The 18,718-nt window shown below is 40.2% G+C and overlaps 1 protein-coding gene across 1 annotated transcript in view; it reads right to left on the bottom strand.

Annotated features, from left to right (window-relative positions):
* Positions 1-16,104, bottom strand: part of MLLT1 (MLLT1, super elongation complex subunit) — a 28,727-nt gene extending 12,623 nt beyond the window's left edge. Inside the window, exons 1-5 of the mRNA XM_019472561.1 lie at positions 15,940-16,104; positions 13,121-13,203; positions 4,164-4,307; positions 2,384-2,509; positions 105-650 (exon numbers count right to left, since the gene is read on the bottom strand). Coding sequence (XP_019328106.1) covers positions 105-650; positions 2,384-2,509; positions 4,164-4,307; positions 13,121-13,203; positions 15,940-16,036 — 996 coding nt within the window. The 5' untranslated portion in view covers positions 16,037-16,104. The remainder of the gene's footprint in view (positions 1-104; positions 651-2,383; positions 2,510-4,163; positions 4,308-13,120; positions 13,204-15,939) is intronic.
* Between the last annotated feature and the right edge of the window lie 2,614 nt (positions 16,105-18,718).

The raw sequence follows: 18,718 nt of genomic DNA, 5'->3' as shown, positions 1-18,718 counted from the left end.
GTGGTTCTCTATCTTACCTGAGGGAATATTTTTCAAGATCTTTTTCATGCAGGGATTTAAGCAGCATGCTTAAAAATCCTGGTAAAGGACAAATCCCTACTCACCTCTGACTTGAAAGAAGTTTCATCCTCTGAATTTGACTCCTCCATTTCCACAGGCTTTTTGATCTCCTTGGCCTCACTTTCAGATTTTACCTTTTCCACTTTGGCATTCATCTTCTCCTTGGTTTGTTTCTTCTCTGGGTATGAGGAAGACGAGGTTCTGGGAGATGTCCCTAGGATATTCTTTACCCCTTTGGAGCTACTCTTTTTTTGTTTTTTGGCACTAGGCTTTGGTGACTCCACATTGGAGGGCCTCTTGCTGGAAGACTTTAACTCCGGCTGTGGCCCACCCTTTGGAGAAGTGTTCTCCAGTTTGGTCTCCTTCACGGCCAGTTTTGGTTCCTTGAAAGCAGCTTTTGGAGGTGCCTTCTCCTCCTTAGGCAGTTTGTTCTCAGTTGGTTTTCTGGAGGAGTCCTTCAAAGGCTTGTTTTGTTCTCTTTCAAGGTCTTTGGAGGAGTTTTTACTCTCAGAGTCTTTTCTTGGCCTTTCTCTGTGCTCCTTGGTTACTTTGTGTGGCTTAGATGCCTTGCTACTTTCCTTGTTTGCATCCTAAAATTCAGTAACAGAAACATGCAAGCTAGGTATGAAATTGAAGCTCTGCACAGAATATAAAACACATTCTTATAAATCACATTAAAGCATTTTTTTCATGTAGACATCCACCCACAGGTGTCTAATGTACTTATTAGTACCTCTGAGGTAGACATCTAGATTTCCCTAAAGCTAATGGACAGAAATTGACAGTAGACACTTAGACATCTACATTAGGACAGGATGAAACATGTTTCACAAATGCCTGTTCCTTTCCATGCTCTATAAAAGGAGGTCTACAAACATCTATAGATGTATAATTCAGATTTAATCTGCAGGGTTAACATCTGAAGCCAGATAAGAGGAAACTCACTCAAGCTGTGTTACACAAAGTTATACTTCAGACCACATTTTAGGGAAAAAAACCCCAGCAACTAAAGAGTTTTTTAAGGTTAAATCACATCCATGGCAAATGCAAGTTATGATCGCAGCCTAGCCCCCAACTCACCACTCCAACTTGACAAAAATACCGAACGTCCCCACAACCATGAGAGCCAAAGTCTCTGACATCAGCAGGCATTTTATCACCTTTAATAAGAGCTTTAAGACACGAATCATTAGGACCCCGCCTATCCTACGAGTCAGGTATGCATGAAGGCAAAGGAGTACTTCCCTTTGCAAATTATATGTGAACTCAAAACGCTTATAGAAGTGGGTTTTGTGGGGAGACACTGGAGTATGAACTGGCCACGCTGAAATGCAAACACACATGCACCTCTGAGGACAACCTGGAGGAAGAGAAGCAGGAGACTACTGTCTCTTTAGCTACTGGCAATTTTCACCAGAGCTGGGGTCAGAGCCCTTTATTTCTCTCCTGTCTTCTGTTTTCTAATGCTTAACTCCTGACCAGAATTAAATCAGCCACTAACCGATAAGTCATCTTTATTCTGTTTCATAACATCAACATCAGAAGACATGACGGAAGTGCGAGAAGCATTTAGAGCCCTGAACAAAATGGGTATCAGAATTGAATTACACCATGAAATGAATTGCTGTTAATATTTGTGACCGTTCAGGCTGATAAAGTGTATGTAATCTGCTTCAAAACACATTGCCTGTGGATTGTTTCTCCTATGTAAAATTACACAAAAATAGCTTCATCACACAAGTGAAAAAAAGAAAACTTAAGCTGCTTCTGAAGCCTCAAGAACTAGATACTGCTGGATGCAAACATCAAATCTTGAAATCACTAGTTTGACCAAGTGCAGCATATTTTATGTTCTTGATACCACCACCCTAAGTAGTCCTAATGACAGAGGAAGTGCTGACTCTCTGCTCAGCCTTGCTGCTAAGAGATGCAAGGACTCAGAGTACAGCTTTACATGACAGACAGTGAAAGATCCGCATAATTCATCCTCAGCATCAAGGATGCAAGTCAGAACAATCAGAGAGGACTTCATTCAACTTTGTCTGCTATAGCAGATCAGGAGGAAGATATGGTTCACCAAAAAAATGCCAGTCTTGGACATTTAATTTTCTTTTCAGAATTTCCCTGGAGAGAAGTCTAGCAAATCATAAAAAGGCCTCCTAAATTATTATAAGTTCCAGACCATTAGCTAGTGAACTACAGAGTACAAGGAAGACATTTGCAGAATTAGAAGTAGCCAGAAACAGCTGCTGAACAAGCTCTTAGCAGCAAGTCCTGAAAGACTTCTTCACTTCAGGATGACACAAAAGCATGCTTCACTCACCTTTGACCCATGGGATGGTTTGGTCTTCTTGGGATCAGAGAAGGCAGAGAGTGGTATTGTGGGTAACATAGGATAATCGGGACTTGGCCTTGAAACAGTTTCTGCTCCTTCTGGCATTACCATCACCTAGTAATAAAGAGGAGAAAAATTATGTATGAGTAACGTCCCATGGACTATTAACACATGATTATGTTAAGTCACTTGCTCAATTTACACACTATTATTAATCTTTTGGATGTTTTTCCCCCTGCTTAAAGGCCATAAAAAGATATTGTCTAGGTAATGCTCAGTTTCAAGGCAACTCCTCAAATACAGAACATTAAAACCACAAAAAAAAAAAAGGCAACATGCAGTATCAAGTATCTTTCCCAAAGGGAACTCCAATATTCTGAGCACAAGCAGGCAATAAAGCTCTGGACAAGAACTGTGTGTTCTGCTGCAAATGCTCTTACCCCACAAAAGCGTAGCAAGGTAAATCTGGAAGGAATGAGCAAGACTTCATCAATTTAGGAGAAGCTGAATTCACTCATTCGGTGGGGGGGGAAGAAAAGAAAAAAAGCAGGCCTTGGGTCTCTCCCTTGACAAGATCTTAACACCAAGCACTGAGCTCCATGAAACACTTTCCTTCTTACCCGCCCTATATTCTGTCAGAATAATCCTGTCAAAAATTTCAACTAGATGAATGGCATCAAAAGTGATTCACAGATGAAACACCTCAATACATAAGGAATACAATAATGTACTACGAAAATCCTAGAAAACAAACAATGTTCTAGCCACCCTATGGCTGAAATGAGCACTCTCCTCTTTGGGCCCAATACAGAAAAGCACTGGCACACTGAGGAACATCTGGACAGATCAGCTTGGAATACTTGCCACTCTTGAGATTTATTATTGACAAACTTCCCCACAGCTTTTTTTACTTTTTTAATTTTTCAGGCTAGAAACATGTTTTTTCAGAAGAAAATTTTGCCAGCAGTTAAGACCATCTTGAATGAAGTCCTTGAACAGAACATAATTACACATTACTATATATGGGGGTGTCTCAGAATACAGTCTTGACATTCTCTGGTTAAAAACTTCATGCACTTTGTGGCTTATACTAATTTGCCTAGATCTTGTTGTTATTTGAGGATCATTTCTTTAGTCTATCACTGCACATTACTTTCCCAGAAGTAAGAGTTCATCCACTGTAGCAACCCATATCTTATTGTGCCTTCAAGAGTGTATCTATTTTTTTCCTCTCACAGCCATTTTCATTCTATATTCTAACACTTTTCCTTAACTTTTTATTATCTAAGCCACAAGCAGCTGACCTCAGGTTTAGAGGACATTTATTGACCAGGAAGTGCTAAGCATTAAGCTTTCCTGTGGCAAAGATGAGTAAGGAATAGACTGGAAGCATCTCCTTTTTCTTGAGCTTTTCTATACTGATACAGCTCACGACATAAGGAAGGTCACAGATAACTGTAACTGCCTGATGGACAGCGTGCAACATCCACAGAAGATCTCCATTTCCAGAGGGGTTTTAGTGCTTTGATATTAATGGTCACATTAAAATTGAAAATGAAGTGCCACCAATCACGCAAGCAATGGTTTAGTTCTGCTTCAAGTGCTGCAGTCGTATAACCAGGAGTAAAAATTGGCTGGGTCATCCTTTAGATGAACGTAGAAAATTGTAGCCTGCTGGGCTGCAGCTAAAAAGAAACCCCAGAGCAAAACGAGATCACTACACATTTTAGCAGAACCTCTTCAAATCTCCAATCCCTTTGGCACTTACCCCTCCAGCCCTAATGAGTTTGCGTCTGAATTCCTTGGTGGGGTTGTTGAAAGTCAGTTTCTCACAACGAAGGTGGTTCACAGGTGGGTTTCCCTCCAAATTTAAGAACAGGTCGTATGTGAAACAAACCTTTTTTGGCTCCTCCTAAAAACAAGACAGACTTTGGGCAAACGGAAGAGGTTTGGCAAGCACTCTAAGTCAGAGGATTCAAACAGTCACTCCTGAAAATCCCAAATAAACCACTGAGTAAGTGTTGCATTTACAGAGTTTTTCATCATGAGATCAGAGAGCTAGAAATTAAAATATTTGTGCCTACTAAGGTGCCTGAAGTTAACATACCGTTCATCAGAAACTCAGGCATGGCTTTTCACTGCAAAAGCAACGTACAGACAAGGATACTGACTGACAGTTGTCTGTTTAAAGCCTTTCAAGTCTTCCTAGGAAAGCAGATTCACAAGCTTTATCCACTACTCTGTTTCCGCTGAAATTCAGATCCTATCTGCTTTGGGAAGCAACGGAACTATAAATATCAATATTAAGAAAAGCATAATCCTTTATTTAGAGAAGGAACAACTTCTGAACTCACAAGATCTCTGCGGGTACCGAGAAAAGATTAAACGCAACGGTAAAAGGATGACTTGTTCTGTAAAATCCTTTTCAATATGCATATTGCAGAGGCTGAATGGGAAGATATATCCTAGGCTTTTGAACTTTCCAAGGGCACTTTCACTGAAGAAATCCAGGGTTTGTATGCATGTTGGGGATCATCTGCGCCTCACTGGTTTTGTTCCACCTGCTGCAGAAGCACAGCAAACGCTCTGCATTTGCAGTACAGAATGGAAGAAACCTCTTCCTTTTTTTCCTCCCGAAATTGCAAATATTGCATACTACTTGTGCATTACAAATATCGATATGACATTTCCTGGTATTATCTCGTATTCTGCATTTCAAGATGAAAACTCAAAATGTGGCAAAAGGGACTCTCCTGCAGACCACACAGAGCCTTACAGTACATTCAGTATTTACATGAATGCATCCCACATGCCTCATTCAATGCGCAACATCAAGCGGCTGCACAGCAGTCTTTTCCACAATTCATATCCAGCAGCTTGATTTCCTGGTGTAGTTGCATTGTTGTATGGGAACAGACGCCGCAGGCTTCTAGCCCAAGCCATTAGATTTGCTGAAAATAGGTTGAAGCGTCAAACAGCTTCAGACCACACTGATTCCTGCTGTTTGCTTGGTGGATACCAACGTCGCTAAATAAGCCATTTCTTGTACAAACCATACCTCTAATAATAGAAAGTGTGGTAACCACACCCGGTTTACATCAAAATCAGTATCCTAAGCCCACCTGGGAGTCAAGGTCTTGGATCCTAACTCCCCAAACAGGGGAAGGCAGACATCTAAGCAGACACATACAACAGAATTGTCTCCCATTAACAAGCAAGAACATGCTACCAACACGAGGGTCTTCAGACCCTCTTTTGGAGAAGTCCTCAAGAATCCACGCGCACTTGAAAGGGTTCAATGTCTACTAAAACACATGAATGGGAGGAAAAAGAAAAATACTTGCAAAATACACTGCCTTGTCATTTTCCTCTTTTCTAGGACCGTTCTCATTAACTGAATCATTAGTGAACTCTGCATGTGCGTGCTTACACTGGAGTTCAAACAGCAGCTGTAGAAGGTCCCTCAAAGTCTAATAAATTTAAATGAAGGATGAATAGAAATCCAAATGTGGCCTAAGAAAGGTTTCTAAAATGCTTTTCCTAGTTTACAACATAGAATAAATTGATCTTGGATATATTAGTCAAAGCAGGCTTTAGTCAAAAGCCGTGTATGCCATCACATTATCAGAGCTCCGCTTTGTCATTTGCCTGTTTCTTTTCAGAGCAGGAGAGGGGCAGCAGATTAATTTCCCTTTTATCTTAGGTATCCCATTTTTTATATAGACTCAAAAGCATCAGGGAACGTCCCAAATATTTATTGTACCTCTGTCGACGAGCTTCCACTTTTTGTAAAATTAAGACAGTTTTTCAATGTGATTTTTCTCCAACTCAGAGATCACGACCGCCCTGGGAACCGAGCCCTAGCCAAGTACCACGATCATTAAAATATCCTTTGTATCGTCTCAGGCCATCAGAAGCCCCCCACCCAAGTGAATAGTTAAGATTACAGCACTCCTAAAAGAACGAGTACAAAAGTCTCAAAGCAAAAAGCTGCAAATAAACATTCTTTCCTTTACTGCCTTCACTGACAGCTAATGATTATAGCTCAAGACACTCCAAAGCCTAACCCATCCGGTCCTCCCTAAAAGGTTGGAAGGGGGGGGCGGGGGGGAACAAACCAAGGAAAATCTCTCTCAATTGACCTGGACCTACACATCCTCTAACTTTAAATGGAAAGCCACACTGAATCCACAGTGCCACACTTCAAAGCCTTTCTAAACAACACGTTGGGATCTACACGTCCTGCTGCTTGGAGTTGCAATAGAGTATAGGTAGTTTTTCACCCTACAAACTTAGGTCCAGGCAGTCTGTTTTCATACTGCAACACCACCTCACGTACTCCTGCTTGAGTAGCAGCTATACACACAAGCCAAACTTTACCCTTAGATGATTCCACCTTCTGATATTCAACCCTTGATGTCAACAAGTAAAACTGAAAAGGGGAGAGATTTACTTTCTGTGGATATTTTGTTGCTCTCTGAGACCATAAGCTTTTCTAAAGGGCCTTACTTCCAAGAAAGGCTTTAGAAAAGATGGATCACATCCATTTCTAACTGGTAGATATTGTGGTTATTCAGATTAAAATTAGGTGGTCAATTTGGACATGAAATGGTTAACCTGATATGGCACCTCTGAGCAAGCCACCTTAGAACCTCAGTTTATATCTGCCCCTTAAATCTCACGATGCCAGAAGAGTAAACTAGAAGTGTGTACCACAAAGCTAGGGCCAAGCTTTATTTGCAGCCGCTCTGAATTTCCCTCCATCCAGTGAATCCCCCTACTCCACCCCCCTGTCTCCAAAGCTGAGTACGTTACGCTTTATTTTTACTGTTTTCCAGCTTCCTGTCTGCCACTGCACTGTTATGAACACTGAAGTTGCTTTATTTTTCTTCCGAGTTCTCAAGCAATGGGTTAAAGTTCTTTTGGCACTTTTTGTAAGAGGAGGAATTTTTCAAAGTCTTTTGTTAAAATTTCCTTGTCCTGTTTTTAAGGCAGGGTGTGCCCTTTGCCACTTAAACACAAATCAAAAGAATTTCACTGGTAGCGTGCGCATAAAGCTCATAAATCACTTTTAGAAGGCCATAAAACAAAATTATCTACAAAAATCTAGCACACCAAGGAAGCAGACTCATGGTTATTCAATAACTATAACATCGAACACTACTTCCCTTTTGCCACAGATCCAGCCTGACAGAGTCATTTATCCGTAACCGGTTCATAACGTCTGTATAAATGAAACCCCCTTTCCAGGCTTGTACAACCCGTTTGACTAGTCTTCCACCCCGCTTAGAGACAGGACATTTAAAAGCGAATAGCCCAATATTCATTTTTTGAAGCAAGTAGCCTTATGTCACACTCTAAGAAGTCCACGAAACACCCTTATCTGTTTTGAGATTTTACAGGGTTAAGTAAAATAACAGAGAACAGCATTTTGGAACTCTCTGCCATCTGAAGCCTATTACTTTGTCTGAAAATTAGGAAAATACACTCACTGCTCAAAGACAAGCATTTAATAATCTACTAGCTCTTACAAATACTAGATATGATGCTGGCATGGCTAGTAAAGCTGCCACTTTTGACAACGCTTCCTTGCCAGGCACTGCAATCTACTCAGCATATGGAGATGCCTATCAATGTGCCACACTGAATGGCTACTGAAACACACACAGCCCGGGTGTTTTGGCCAGGAAAACAGTCTGCTCAGATAGAAGAATGGGTAAACTGACAATACCTATTAATTTATGACAGAAAAAGGTAAAAAAAAAGATTCACCACTCATCAGCAGCACATAAGAAAGTGCTGCAGGTTTGGTAAGTAAGACAATACAGAGCAGACCTAAAAAACGTGAGCAACAAATGCTTCTACCTAAAGGCTAGACAAAATGACAAGTTTTACTCCTCCTTCCACAACTTTCAGCAACACTGAATAAATACTACCAGGTTAAATCTACTCCTCCTTTCCTCAAACCTGTGCAGACCCAGCCCCAATAACACCACAATTTGTTAAGTAAAATCAAATGCCTCATGCAAACACGGGCTCTTCAGCAACCTTCCTTAGGAGTATTTCACAAGCCAAGACCTTCCTGATGGCACAGTCCTGACACGTAGTGCTAACTGATCTCCAGTTCCACCTACCCTGCCACACGTGCAACCCACCTACAATGTCTCCACCGAGTTCCTACTCTGAAACACAAATAATTTCTCCCTTCTCCAATATTTTTCTATGTATTTTATATATCACGCCTATAAATATTGCAGAGGGGGTAAAATATGCATTTTTTTTATTTTGAACCTAACTGGAAAAATCAAATGGATTTCTCTGCTTTCTTTGCTTATCTCCCTTTTCACTAATAGAAAAAGCCCAAGTTACATGTATGCATTATGTAAATACTGGAAGCCTTTTATCTCTAGCACTGAAACTGGGAGGTAGTATCTTTAAAGAAACTTTAATACATCATCTTATCCACGTTGCATTAAAGAGACTTTAATACAACATCTTATCCACGTTGCATTAATATCATCTGCCTTATATCAGGATAGCATGAAAGTATACTAGACCTTTAGCTTTTGGTGCGTGTGGGATTGATCTAATTTGATTAGGATGCAAAAAAGGTAACGGGATGAATACCAAAGTCATACCTGTATTACAGCCTCCAGATTACAACATATGCCACTATAAGACATGTAGTTGGAGACAACAATGAGGCCATGGAAAAAGCCTCAAGACTGTTGAAATTGAGTGGGGGAGAGGGAAGGGGAAGAGCAGTAGAAAAACAGCAACGCATTTATTGTACCCAGTTTGTATTGATTCAAGCACCAGAAGCCACTAACAGCAGCCCTCATTATAGGAAGGAACACAAAGGGTTTAAAAATAAAAATAGCATACTAACATTTTCAGTCCAACAGTCCCAAATGATCCACTATCATTAGTCAACTGTGCTTTCAAAAGCTTTATCATTCAACCTGCTGAGACCCTGCCATTTGTTTTTCAGGTTCAGTTACAGAGGCAAAGGCTCCAGCAGGCCACCAATATCAAATGAGACTGCAAGTCCTGTGGCCTGTATAGACCACTGCAACTCTCTAGAAAGCTCAGATATACAAACTGTCCAGGTTCACAGCAATATTCGAAATATATATTCTGTAATTCAAATGACAAGACTGAGAAAGCACCTACTTATTGAGGAACTGAATTACAGCACAGGAAGGACAAACACATGCCAACACGGCATAACTATGTTTGTAGAGGATAAGAACAGGCTCTTGCACCTTTTTTAATACTCTGCTGGCACTTCCCTGTCTGACAGAAAGGCACCAAACGCTTCAGTGGGGCCAAAAGCACTGACTCTCCTACTCCAGACAACGACGATAATAAAAAGAGAGTACTCCAACACAAAGAGTTAATGGGCAGTTTTATGCAAAGTTGCCTAAAAAAAAAATCCCTGATGAATTTCATTAAAACCATTCTTAGTAAAACTGTTCCTTAGCAGTGAACAGGCCCATGTTTCTTAGCCAAAGCAAAGAGTACACTCGCTCTGAGAACCACTATTTATCATCCTAGTAACAAATTAGAACAGGGAAAGGAAACGGCTAAGAAAGGAGGCTTAAACTGTGGAAAAAAATTTCAGCCAACCATGGCAAAGATCAACCTCCACAGATTAGTTCACTCCCTCTTTAAATCCTTTCTCTTCTCACCTTTACAAAGCTAAACATGCATCGATAAACAAATCCCAAAGCCTTTGCAGCTCTTGCTTTAACTGAGAGGACACACATCAACAAAAACATGCTAGAAGGTAGGGAGCATATGGCCAGAAAGACCCACCCGACTCCTCCTGCCCAGCAACCTACGAACCAGCATTTTCTACCCAATCCCAGAATCAATCCATAACATCTACTTGAAAAGAGTTATTCAAGGATGAGTCCCAAATGCTGTAATCAATTCAGGCAAATTCAGAACAATATACGCTCTACACACAACAGCTGATCCCCACCAGTGTCAACAGGTTTACAGAAATCAGAGTGAACATATGGTCTCAAAGTAGTAAAGACTTATTTATTTGGTGCTTTCATGTCACATTATTTAATGCAGGAGAAAATAGGCTGTATTCTAAGCATTTGACACTCCTCTTTCCCAATCTTTTTAATTTCTACTATATCCCAGTCTTTGCTTAGCTTTTGCCTTTGCATTTCTATCTTTGCAGAAGTATTTACCTCTTACCTTTCCTTCAACTCCACTTACTGAAAATAATCATAGCTCTTAGTATTTCAAGATGACATTACCACCGGGCAATAGTGGTCAGAGAAGCCAAATTCTTCACATCATCAGGCAGCTTCTAAGCTTCCAGCAATCGTAAGCACCATGATTAACTTCCAAATGTGCAGAGAATAACATTTGCTGACATAAGGATGGAAAAATTACTTTTAAGCAGTAAAAACAAATTTTAAACAACTTCAGTGTAGCTCACGTATTTCCAGTTCATGGTTGAACCTGGGAACACGTCTCTGTTCAAATGACGTGCTGAAAGATGGAAGCTGTCATGTTTTCCCTCAACCATCACTTGCCCCAATTTAATAATGGGAGGGGCTGTCAAACTCCTTTAATTAGTCAATTTGTCAATCAGCTTAAAAGTGGAAAAGAACTTCTCCATAATGCACGCATCTAAAAAACAGGGCAAAGGTAAGTATTTTGAAGATTTGTAGTTTTGAAAACAAGTCTGCAGCTAAACCTGATTTCCTATTTATTTTTCATCTTTCTGAAAACCAAAATGCCAAAACCAAACCGCCTTCTCCTAAATTAACTGCTACTTCCATTGTTTCCACTAAGAGACCACCTATTTCCCTTATTTATAAAAGCCATCCTACCCCTAATGCTAGAAAGAACAACTACGCAGTCACGTGTTTATAGAAACAATGAGAAGTGATGACCTCGGTGGGTGTGAAACCAAGTTATATTCAGAAAAGCTGCCAGTTCCATATTCTGTGAGGAGCATATGAATATAAGGGACAGAGAGAAAGAAAGCATATGAATGCAGACGACAGTCATTACAAACAAGTGCACCTACAAAAAAAATATAGGAGAGGCAGAAATGAGAAGGAGAGAAAGATCTGAGGACTTGTGAAAGACAAAGCCATCAGAGACCTGCAGGGAAAAGGCAAGAGTGAGAAAAGACTGCATGAAGAAAGGAAGGAAAAAATAAAAAGAGTAGAAACAAAACATAGTTCATCCATCACAGTCATTCAAGATTCCCCTTACACAAAATCAGCGTGGAGAAGTTGACATTTTTTGGTCAGGAACATAAAGGTAGATTTAAGACAACATACAGTGCAGATGAAGAGTTTCCCGATTTCCATCCAAAACCTCAGAAAAGCCACCAGAAGTCAAACTACTTTTAAGCTTTTGAGGTTTTTTTTTCTGCACTCAAGTCATAGTTTTCAGTATTTGCCAAAAAAGCTGCTTCTATCAACAACTTTCGTCCCCTACCCTCTAACTGCCATTTCTCTTCACATCCTTTTGGCTTACCCCGCCCACTGAAAAGAAAGTTGTGGGCAAAACGTTCCCAGGTTTAGAAGACAAGTCTTCTTGTGGTTCAGTCTCATTATTTGGCTTATTGCTCAGACTCATAAACTGGGGTAAGAGCAATGCGGTAGGCCAAAAAACCAAACTAAAATGTTAATTATTCACAAATGACACCGCCAGCAAAGTATACTGTGCTAGACTGGGGCGAGAAGGAAACTATAGATGGATACGTTTGTGGGAGGTACAATGGGAAAGGACGCTGGGAAGCCAAATAGAATTAGGTTGTTAGATGTGGTCTGCTGTCAACAAAACCCGGGGTAATGGCTTGTGCTTGGAGGGTCGAGGTGGGTAGGGGTGAGAGCATACATTATAGCCATGTGGCTTAATAGTCAAATTTTAGTTTATTTAGGTTCCCTCTTAGGGATAATAAGCAGAACTTTTTTTTTTAAGTAGTAATCAAAACCAGAAAGATTCAGTATTCATGTTTAACAAAACAATCTAACTGAAACTGAGTTAATATGAATGCAAGTGCCCAAATCCCTATTTTCATAACCTTCTTCAAGTCATGTAGCATGTGACCTCTGTGGTAAGACTTAAAGCAAGCAATAAATCCCAAATTTTAACTTTCATATACTTGTTGGCAATGCATCTTAAGATTTAAAATATTTAGTGTTTTCTTTTTGGAAGAGTACTGAATCAGAACAACAATATTTTTAACACAGCTGTAAATTTCTGTCCTATATATGCAAATCTTTGTCTTGGGCCTACACAAATTTTATATCTGTACAGTTCATTTAATAAGGCTGCAAACAAAAAATGGATTTTTTTAATATATTGCCAGTCAACACAGTATTTACGAAAGTTTATAAAATCAGTGGTTTATGTTTATTTACTTCCCTGTTTGCATAAAATATTTTAAACTGCTTTAATATTATCCATGCTAGAGAAGCTTGTTACAAGTGGTACAATCTCTGTTCAGAATCTCTAGGACCATCACACTGTCCTGATATTACCTTTCTATACAATTCCATTTCTGCCAAAAGCTTTCTTTTGAAGTCTGGCAGGAGCTTCCAACTCCCAGTTAAATTCTATTTATTAGACTAATAAAAAACACACACATAAAACAGTCACATAATTTAGAGTCTTTCTGTCAGGCAGTTTCAGGCTCTGGCACATCTCAAAACAATTAGAAGACCAGAAATCAGATTCTACCTTATTTTTGAAGTATACTTCAATGGGCATAATGAAGCCTGCGTAGCCAGACTCCTCCACTTTGTAAGGGGGCTCCTTGCACACTGAAAAGAGAACAGACAAATGTTAACTTTGAATATAATGCAACTTAATCTGAGCCAAAAAGGAGTTGCAAGATGAGAAATGGGCCTCTGACAACTCAGGACACATTTAAAACACTGACCTTTGTGAAAAAACAAAGTAAGATGGTGGTCATGGGCTTAGTTAAGAACATGAAAATCTGTTCTTAGCTCCTCCCATGGAAAGGAAACATAAAACACTCCATGCCAGAGTCTCCGCAAGATTCTTCCCCCCCTTTTGCAGCAAGATACAATTACGTTTCTGTGCTGTTCCACAACAATGCAAACTGCCAGTTAAAGCTGTCTTGCAAAAATGGCAGAGACCCACAAGGTGGGAATTTGAACAGTACGGAAAGGTAAAATTTACTTTCATGCCAATATTTATTAATCAAAACACTACACCATGTGAGCGGATTTTTTTTTCCTTGAAATGCTCTCCTGCAATGCTCAATCTTCGTAATTACGTAACAGCCATACTACAAGCTGCTTCATCCAAACCTCGTAACAAACCTGAAGGGCAGGTAAGCACTGCTATTTATTTCACATACAAGGAAACGGAGAAAGGTTAAACAGTTTGCTGCTAAGGTCACAGTGCTGCCTACTGCAGAAACATCGATTACAAAAGTTAATCGCTTCCAAGAAATTAATCTACGTGCTTCCTGCCTCAGCTCCCCCATCCCGCTACCTGTTGTTCATGCTGCTGAATCCTTCCTATCGTCTACCACTGCATTTCAGTATAGCGATAGCCGACTCAAAGGATTCTAGGATCATTTATTTGGCCGTGACATAGCTATACATAACAGCTGCCAGAAGAAACATGAGACCAACACAGAGATTCTCCCTCTCAGGAACCGGATGCACTTGCGTATAATTTATGCAGTACAATATATGTAAATAAAGCCAATTAAGTAATTAGGGGAATTCCGTGCAAATCTTTTTACTTTCTCTAAAGAATTCCGAGTAATTAATATGATTAGGAAACAGTACCTCAAACCTAAAAAGCACACAAATTATTTGCCTTTAATGTACATACATTATCTCTAGCTCTAAGCACTTCTACCATCATTAAGGTGCTAGAAAGCAGTACTCAAAATTCAACTGTGAAAAAAGAGCACATCTAAAAATAATAAAAATCTATAGACTTGCTTTAACTTGAATTTCATATAAGAACCCTATCGTTTAGGGGGAAAAAGCCCAAAACCAAAGAACAGTGCCATTATGGCAGCAGGAATCTTAAAGACTATCTGCCAAGCAGCCTTTGTTCCTTTGCTGCTCTATTCTAACAAAATTACTACACAAGCAATCTGCTAGCAGCACAAGCCTACCTTCACCAGTAGATTTTGCTCCAAGTAAGAGCGAACCATCTGAAGAAACCCTTCAAACAAATCTAGAAATAGTATGCATCTGCCATACCATTTATGTACAACCCAGACACACTTTGGTCAAAAGCAAGCTGGCATTATGAGCAAGCTGAAGAAAGCATGCAAAACCTAGAGATCAGAAAAAACTGCCTCTTTAAAGGTAGATTATATGGCAACCGACTGAGCAAAGACCATATACTATCCCAACACAGTTGTTTGTAATGAAGTAATTACACCAGATGACAAGAATTGTAGCACAGCAGATTGTAACTTTTATTCTATAAATTAGCTTTCAGCCCAGTATTGCTCTTGCTTATCATACATCAGTTTTACTACATCAATTTGAAGGAGATATTATTAACATACAGACTAGATTCACATCCTTATGAGCTGAACACCTTTGAGTTACTTTCCACTGTGGACTCTCACAAATAACCAATGTAGTAGGTAGTCCTAAGACATCCTGCATGACCAGCAGTCTTCCAAAGAAATATTTCAAAGAATGCACATTATGAAGTAATTTACAGCAATACTCTTAGGCAGCCAGCATTCCTTGTAACACTACATAACAATAACACTACAGATGCAGTTACACAATCTTAAGCAGAACTAACTCTGCGCTGCTGCCGAAAAGGGCAATTCCTGCTCCTCCACCTCAACCATGCGTTCCTGCTGCCCCGTGCCAAGAATAAGGTTCATGTTGCTGCACACTCAGAAAGAGCAATGAACAGATCCAGCAGAAAATAACACTACAATCTGTATACTCTCCCCAACCTTGCTGACTTCACAGTGCTTGCACACATACGCGCAGCTGGAACATACAGCCAGTGGCAAAAAGATCATCGCCCCTTTGGCACCATTGATTTCTGCTGGCTTGAGTACTACCTGAATTGGCACGTAAGACTAGAAACTGCAAGAATCCTGATGGCTACTTAATGACCAGTGCAAAAGTCTACATACTCCAGTACGTATACAAGCCCACTATTTGAGCATCTCTCACCAATCACATGCTTCCAGCTTGTGTTGGCGAATATTAACAAATCAAACCCATCTTTCCCATTTTGTAACATGAATTATCTTCTGCTGTCCCTAAGTGTCTTGAGAACCTGATGTACTAATGCTTAAATAAGAGGAGAAAGCATCTCACCTCCAGCCCTTTCATCAGAAGAAAGGTCCCATTCTCCCTGACCTTCCTCAAACAAAGACGGTAAAGGTTAAAGCTGAAGTGCACGCAATGTACATTTTGCTCCTCTTTAAGGAGATATTTTACAGAAAAGTGACAGTCCAAGACAACCTTGACTTGCACAATGCTCTTTCATACAGAGAAGGCCTAATAACACATCTTCAAAAATACACTCACCTCGCTTGGGTTTTGGGAAGCTCTCGTGTAGCCGAAAGACCACCCTTTCCACAAAATGCTGGATGTCACACTGCTCCGGGCCACGGACAAACACCATCCAGTCATGAGTAAACCCTTCGGTGGTGGGCTTTTTCCGCAGTTGGGCTCGGTGCCCCAGCTCCAATTTTACTTGAACCGTGCACTGTTTTAGGATAGAGGCAAGACTATAAGCAAAATGAAAACAGCTTACATGTTACGCATAATGCTGAGCCCCACAGACAGAAGACACTAGATCACCGCAGGGGAGGAACACGACAGCCTCCACAGAGAGATTCGGCTAATTCTGAAAACTACAGTGTTGTCAACAGAAAAGGTATCATAAAATAGCTCCTAGCACCATTTCATACCTATTTTCTTCCTAATATTAGCATTGCAGAGAAAACAGCTTTAGAAGAGGGATAGGTTTATCTGCCTCACTTATCAACTAAATTGTCAGCAAAGTCCTAATTGCGGAATCTTTATTTCTAGAAAGTGTCAGAGACAGAACTTGATGTTCACAGCTTACAGAATTCACAGCACTGACAGAAAACTAATCTTAAAACAGGAAAAATTAGATCACAAATTGGTGGTTTATGATATTCTCTGGAGTATATAATCCATTAGAATACAGCTATGGTGCTCCTTGTATTCTTTTAAATACATTTTATTAACACACTTTCAGAGACCAAGTCTAACATATAGCATGCCTGCACAATATCCAACACTAAAATTACCTAATTCTGATTTGCACTCCCGAATCCTACTCTAATCACAGGATAAGAGAGAAGGTGTATTCAATGTCTCACTCAGAGCACAAAAATCCCATTAAATGTCTTAAAGAACAGATTAAATTAATTGTGAAGATCCACATATTATTGCAGACTTCACAGTCAGAAGAAAGCAAATTAATTAAACAGAGGAAAGGCAAATGTGACACAGACAGAAATTAAAGCAAGCGAATCTTAGGGCAAGATTTGTAGAGACAGGGAATAACGCCTAAGGTATCCGACTACTTAGTAATTTTGTGCATATACATTATACAAACTAGACCAGCAGCAGAGCGATCTCAAATTAAACCCAACAAAATCCAGCTTCAGCAACTGGAAGTTATAAAAATGGGGCAGTTTTTAGTCCTTACCCCTTTCTTCACCTACGACTTGAAAATAAGTGTCTTGTTCTTTCTGGCAGGTCTCAGTTACCACTGGGAGAGGCAACATCATTTGTCATTACCTGTATTACAGGTGGACACAGACCCAAACTGAGGGCACGATGTTAGACAATGAATATAGAAAGAGCGAGCTTCCCGAGCTCTAGACAAATGTTTAGGAAAAGCATTATCTTCATTTTCCCACTGAGGAACTGCAACAAGGAGTACGACCATGATTAACGCTCAAAAAATATTTTGCATCGCCAATCTGACATTTTATGGGAATGTGATTTTCAGAGTCTGGTTAATACTTTCTGAAAAAGCATAAGTCACTCAATCTCAGTATTCTTTTCTTTGTAAAAAGATCACACAGGAGGTCTACAGAGTAGACCTACAGAGCATCAAAGCTCGACCTCCCAAATTGCAGTCCAGTTCTAATTTCAACTATAAGCCTTAACACACTCTTTCAGGCAATTCTCTTCATAGTAAAATACCTTCAGCTGCCATCCAACACATCAATTCTCAGGGACAAACTCATCTAATTAATTGCTTCACCTCTTTTACTACAACATTTCTTTAGGTTACCTTCCTCTGCAAGTTCTCTTGGCAGGCCATTTTTCTCCCATTCTGCGCTTTAGGGCTTATCTACACTGGCTCTGTCTCGCTCCTGCGCTAAAAAATGAAGGTACACGGCCGTCTGTTCTTTCATGTCGTATTAAGGAATAAGAAAAAAAGGCAAGGTGTGTTTCACTCAAAGCACAGCAATCTCTCCTATGGTGGAAGAGCACTACGTGGAGACAGTCTGCCTAAATCCCAAGCTCACATAGGAGGGTGCTTGCAGGCCTGCTTTATCTGGGATACTTCCCACAGCGTTCACGCAAGCATTCACATCCACTGAGCCAGTCTGTTCTGCAGCTTCACGTTATCGATTCCATAATTACCCTTTAAATTGTGCTACTGTTGCCAGTTACTACCCCTCTCCAGAGAAGTGCAAATGAGTGTCAGTCTACAGAATTTGCCTTTCTAGTTGAAACGGCTGAGAAATTTTAGCTGAGAAACAGATGGGACTATGTGGAAGAGAACAAAATTAAACATAAAAGAGAACTGTTTAACTGAGAGTGAAAGTTGTACTTGCTACACTCCTCACATATCCGTCCAATTAACAATCTCTATGAATTAAGCCAGAAGTTGAAACACATTTGAAAATAAGATCTCCCAACATAACAAACATCCAAAGTTGCTCCACTGAAAATGGAGGGTTTTTTTTTTTTTTCCCAAGCGTGCCACTCAACAAAGGGAAATCAGGATCCTATTCAAACAATTTGTAATAATACAAAGGAGTCTGCTTTTCAACTTCTCAATAAACATTCTGAAGGCTGCTCTGGGTTTTTGTTTGATGTGCTAATTGCCTGAAAGCCATAACCAGTTTCCATTAGCTCTCCTCTGGATGATTATTCAAAGGATAGCGGGGCTCACCTCCTGAACCTCAGGCTTGTAGGTAACCTGTTACCAGCTCGCACGCACTCGCACACAATAGGCCCGAGCCAGCCTGCTCTAGATCACCTCAGGTAAACTTCCAGCATCCATCCCCGCCTGCTGCACCACCGCAGCCCC

Source organism: Aptenodytes forsteri, unplaced genomic scaffold (assembly GCF_000699145.1).
Source record: "Aptenodytes forsteri isolate BGI_AS27 unplaced genomic scaffold, ASM69914v1 Scaffold308, whole genome shotgun sequence".
In the NCBI taxonomy this organism is placed as follows: domain Eukaryota; kingdom Metazoa; phylum Chordata; class Aves; order Sphenisciformes; family Spheniscidae; genus Aptenodytes; species Aptenodytes forsteri.
The sequence above is the reverse complement of the archived record's forward strand: the minus strand, read 5'-3'. Positions and strand labels throughout refer to the sequence as shown.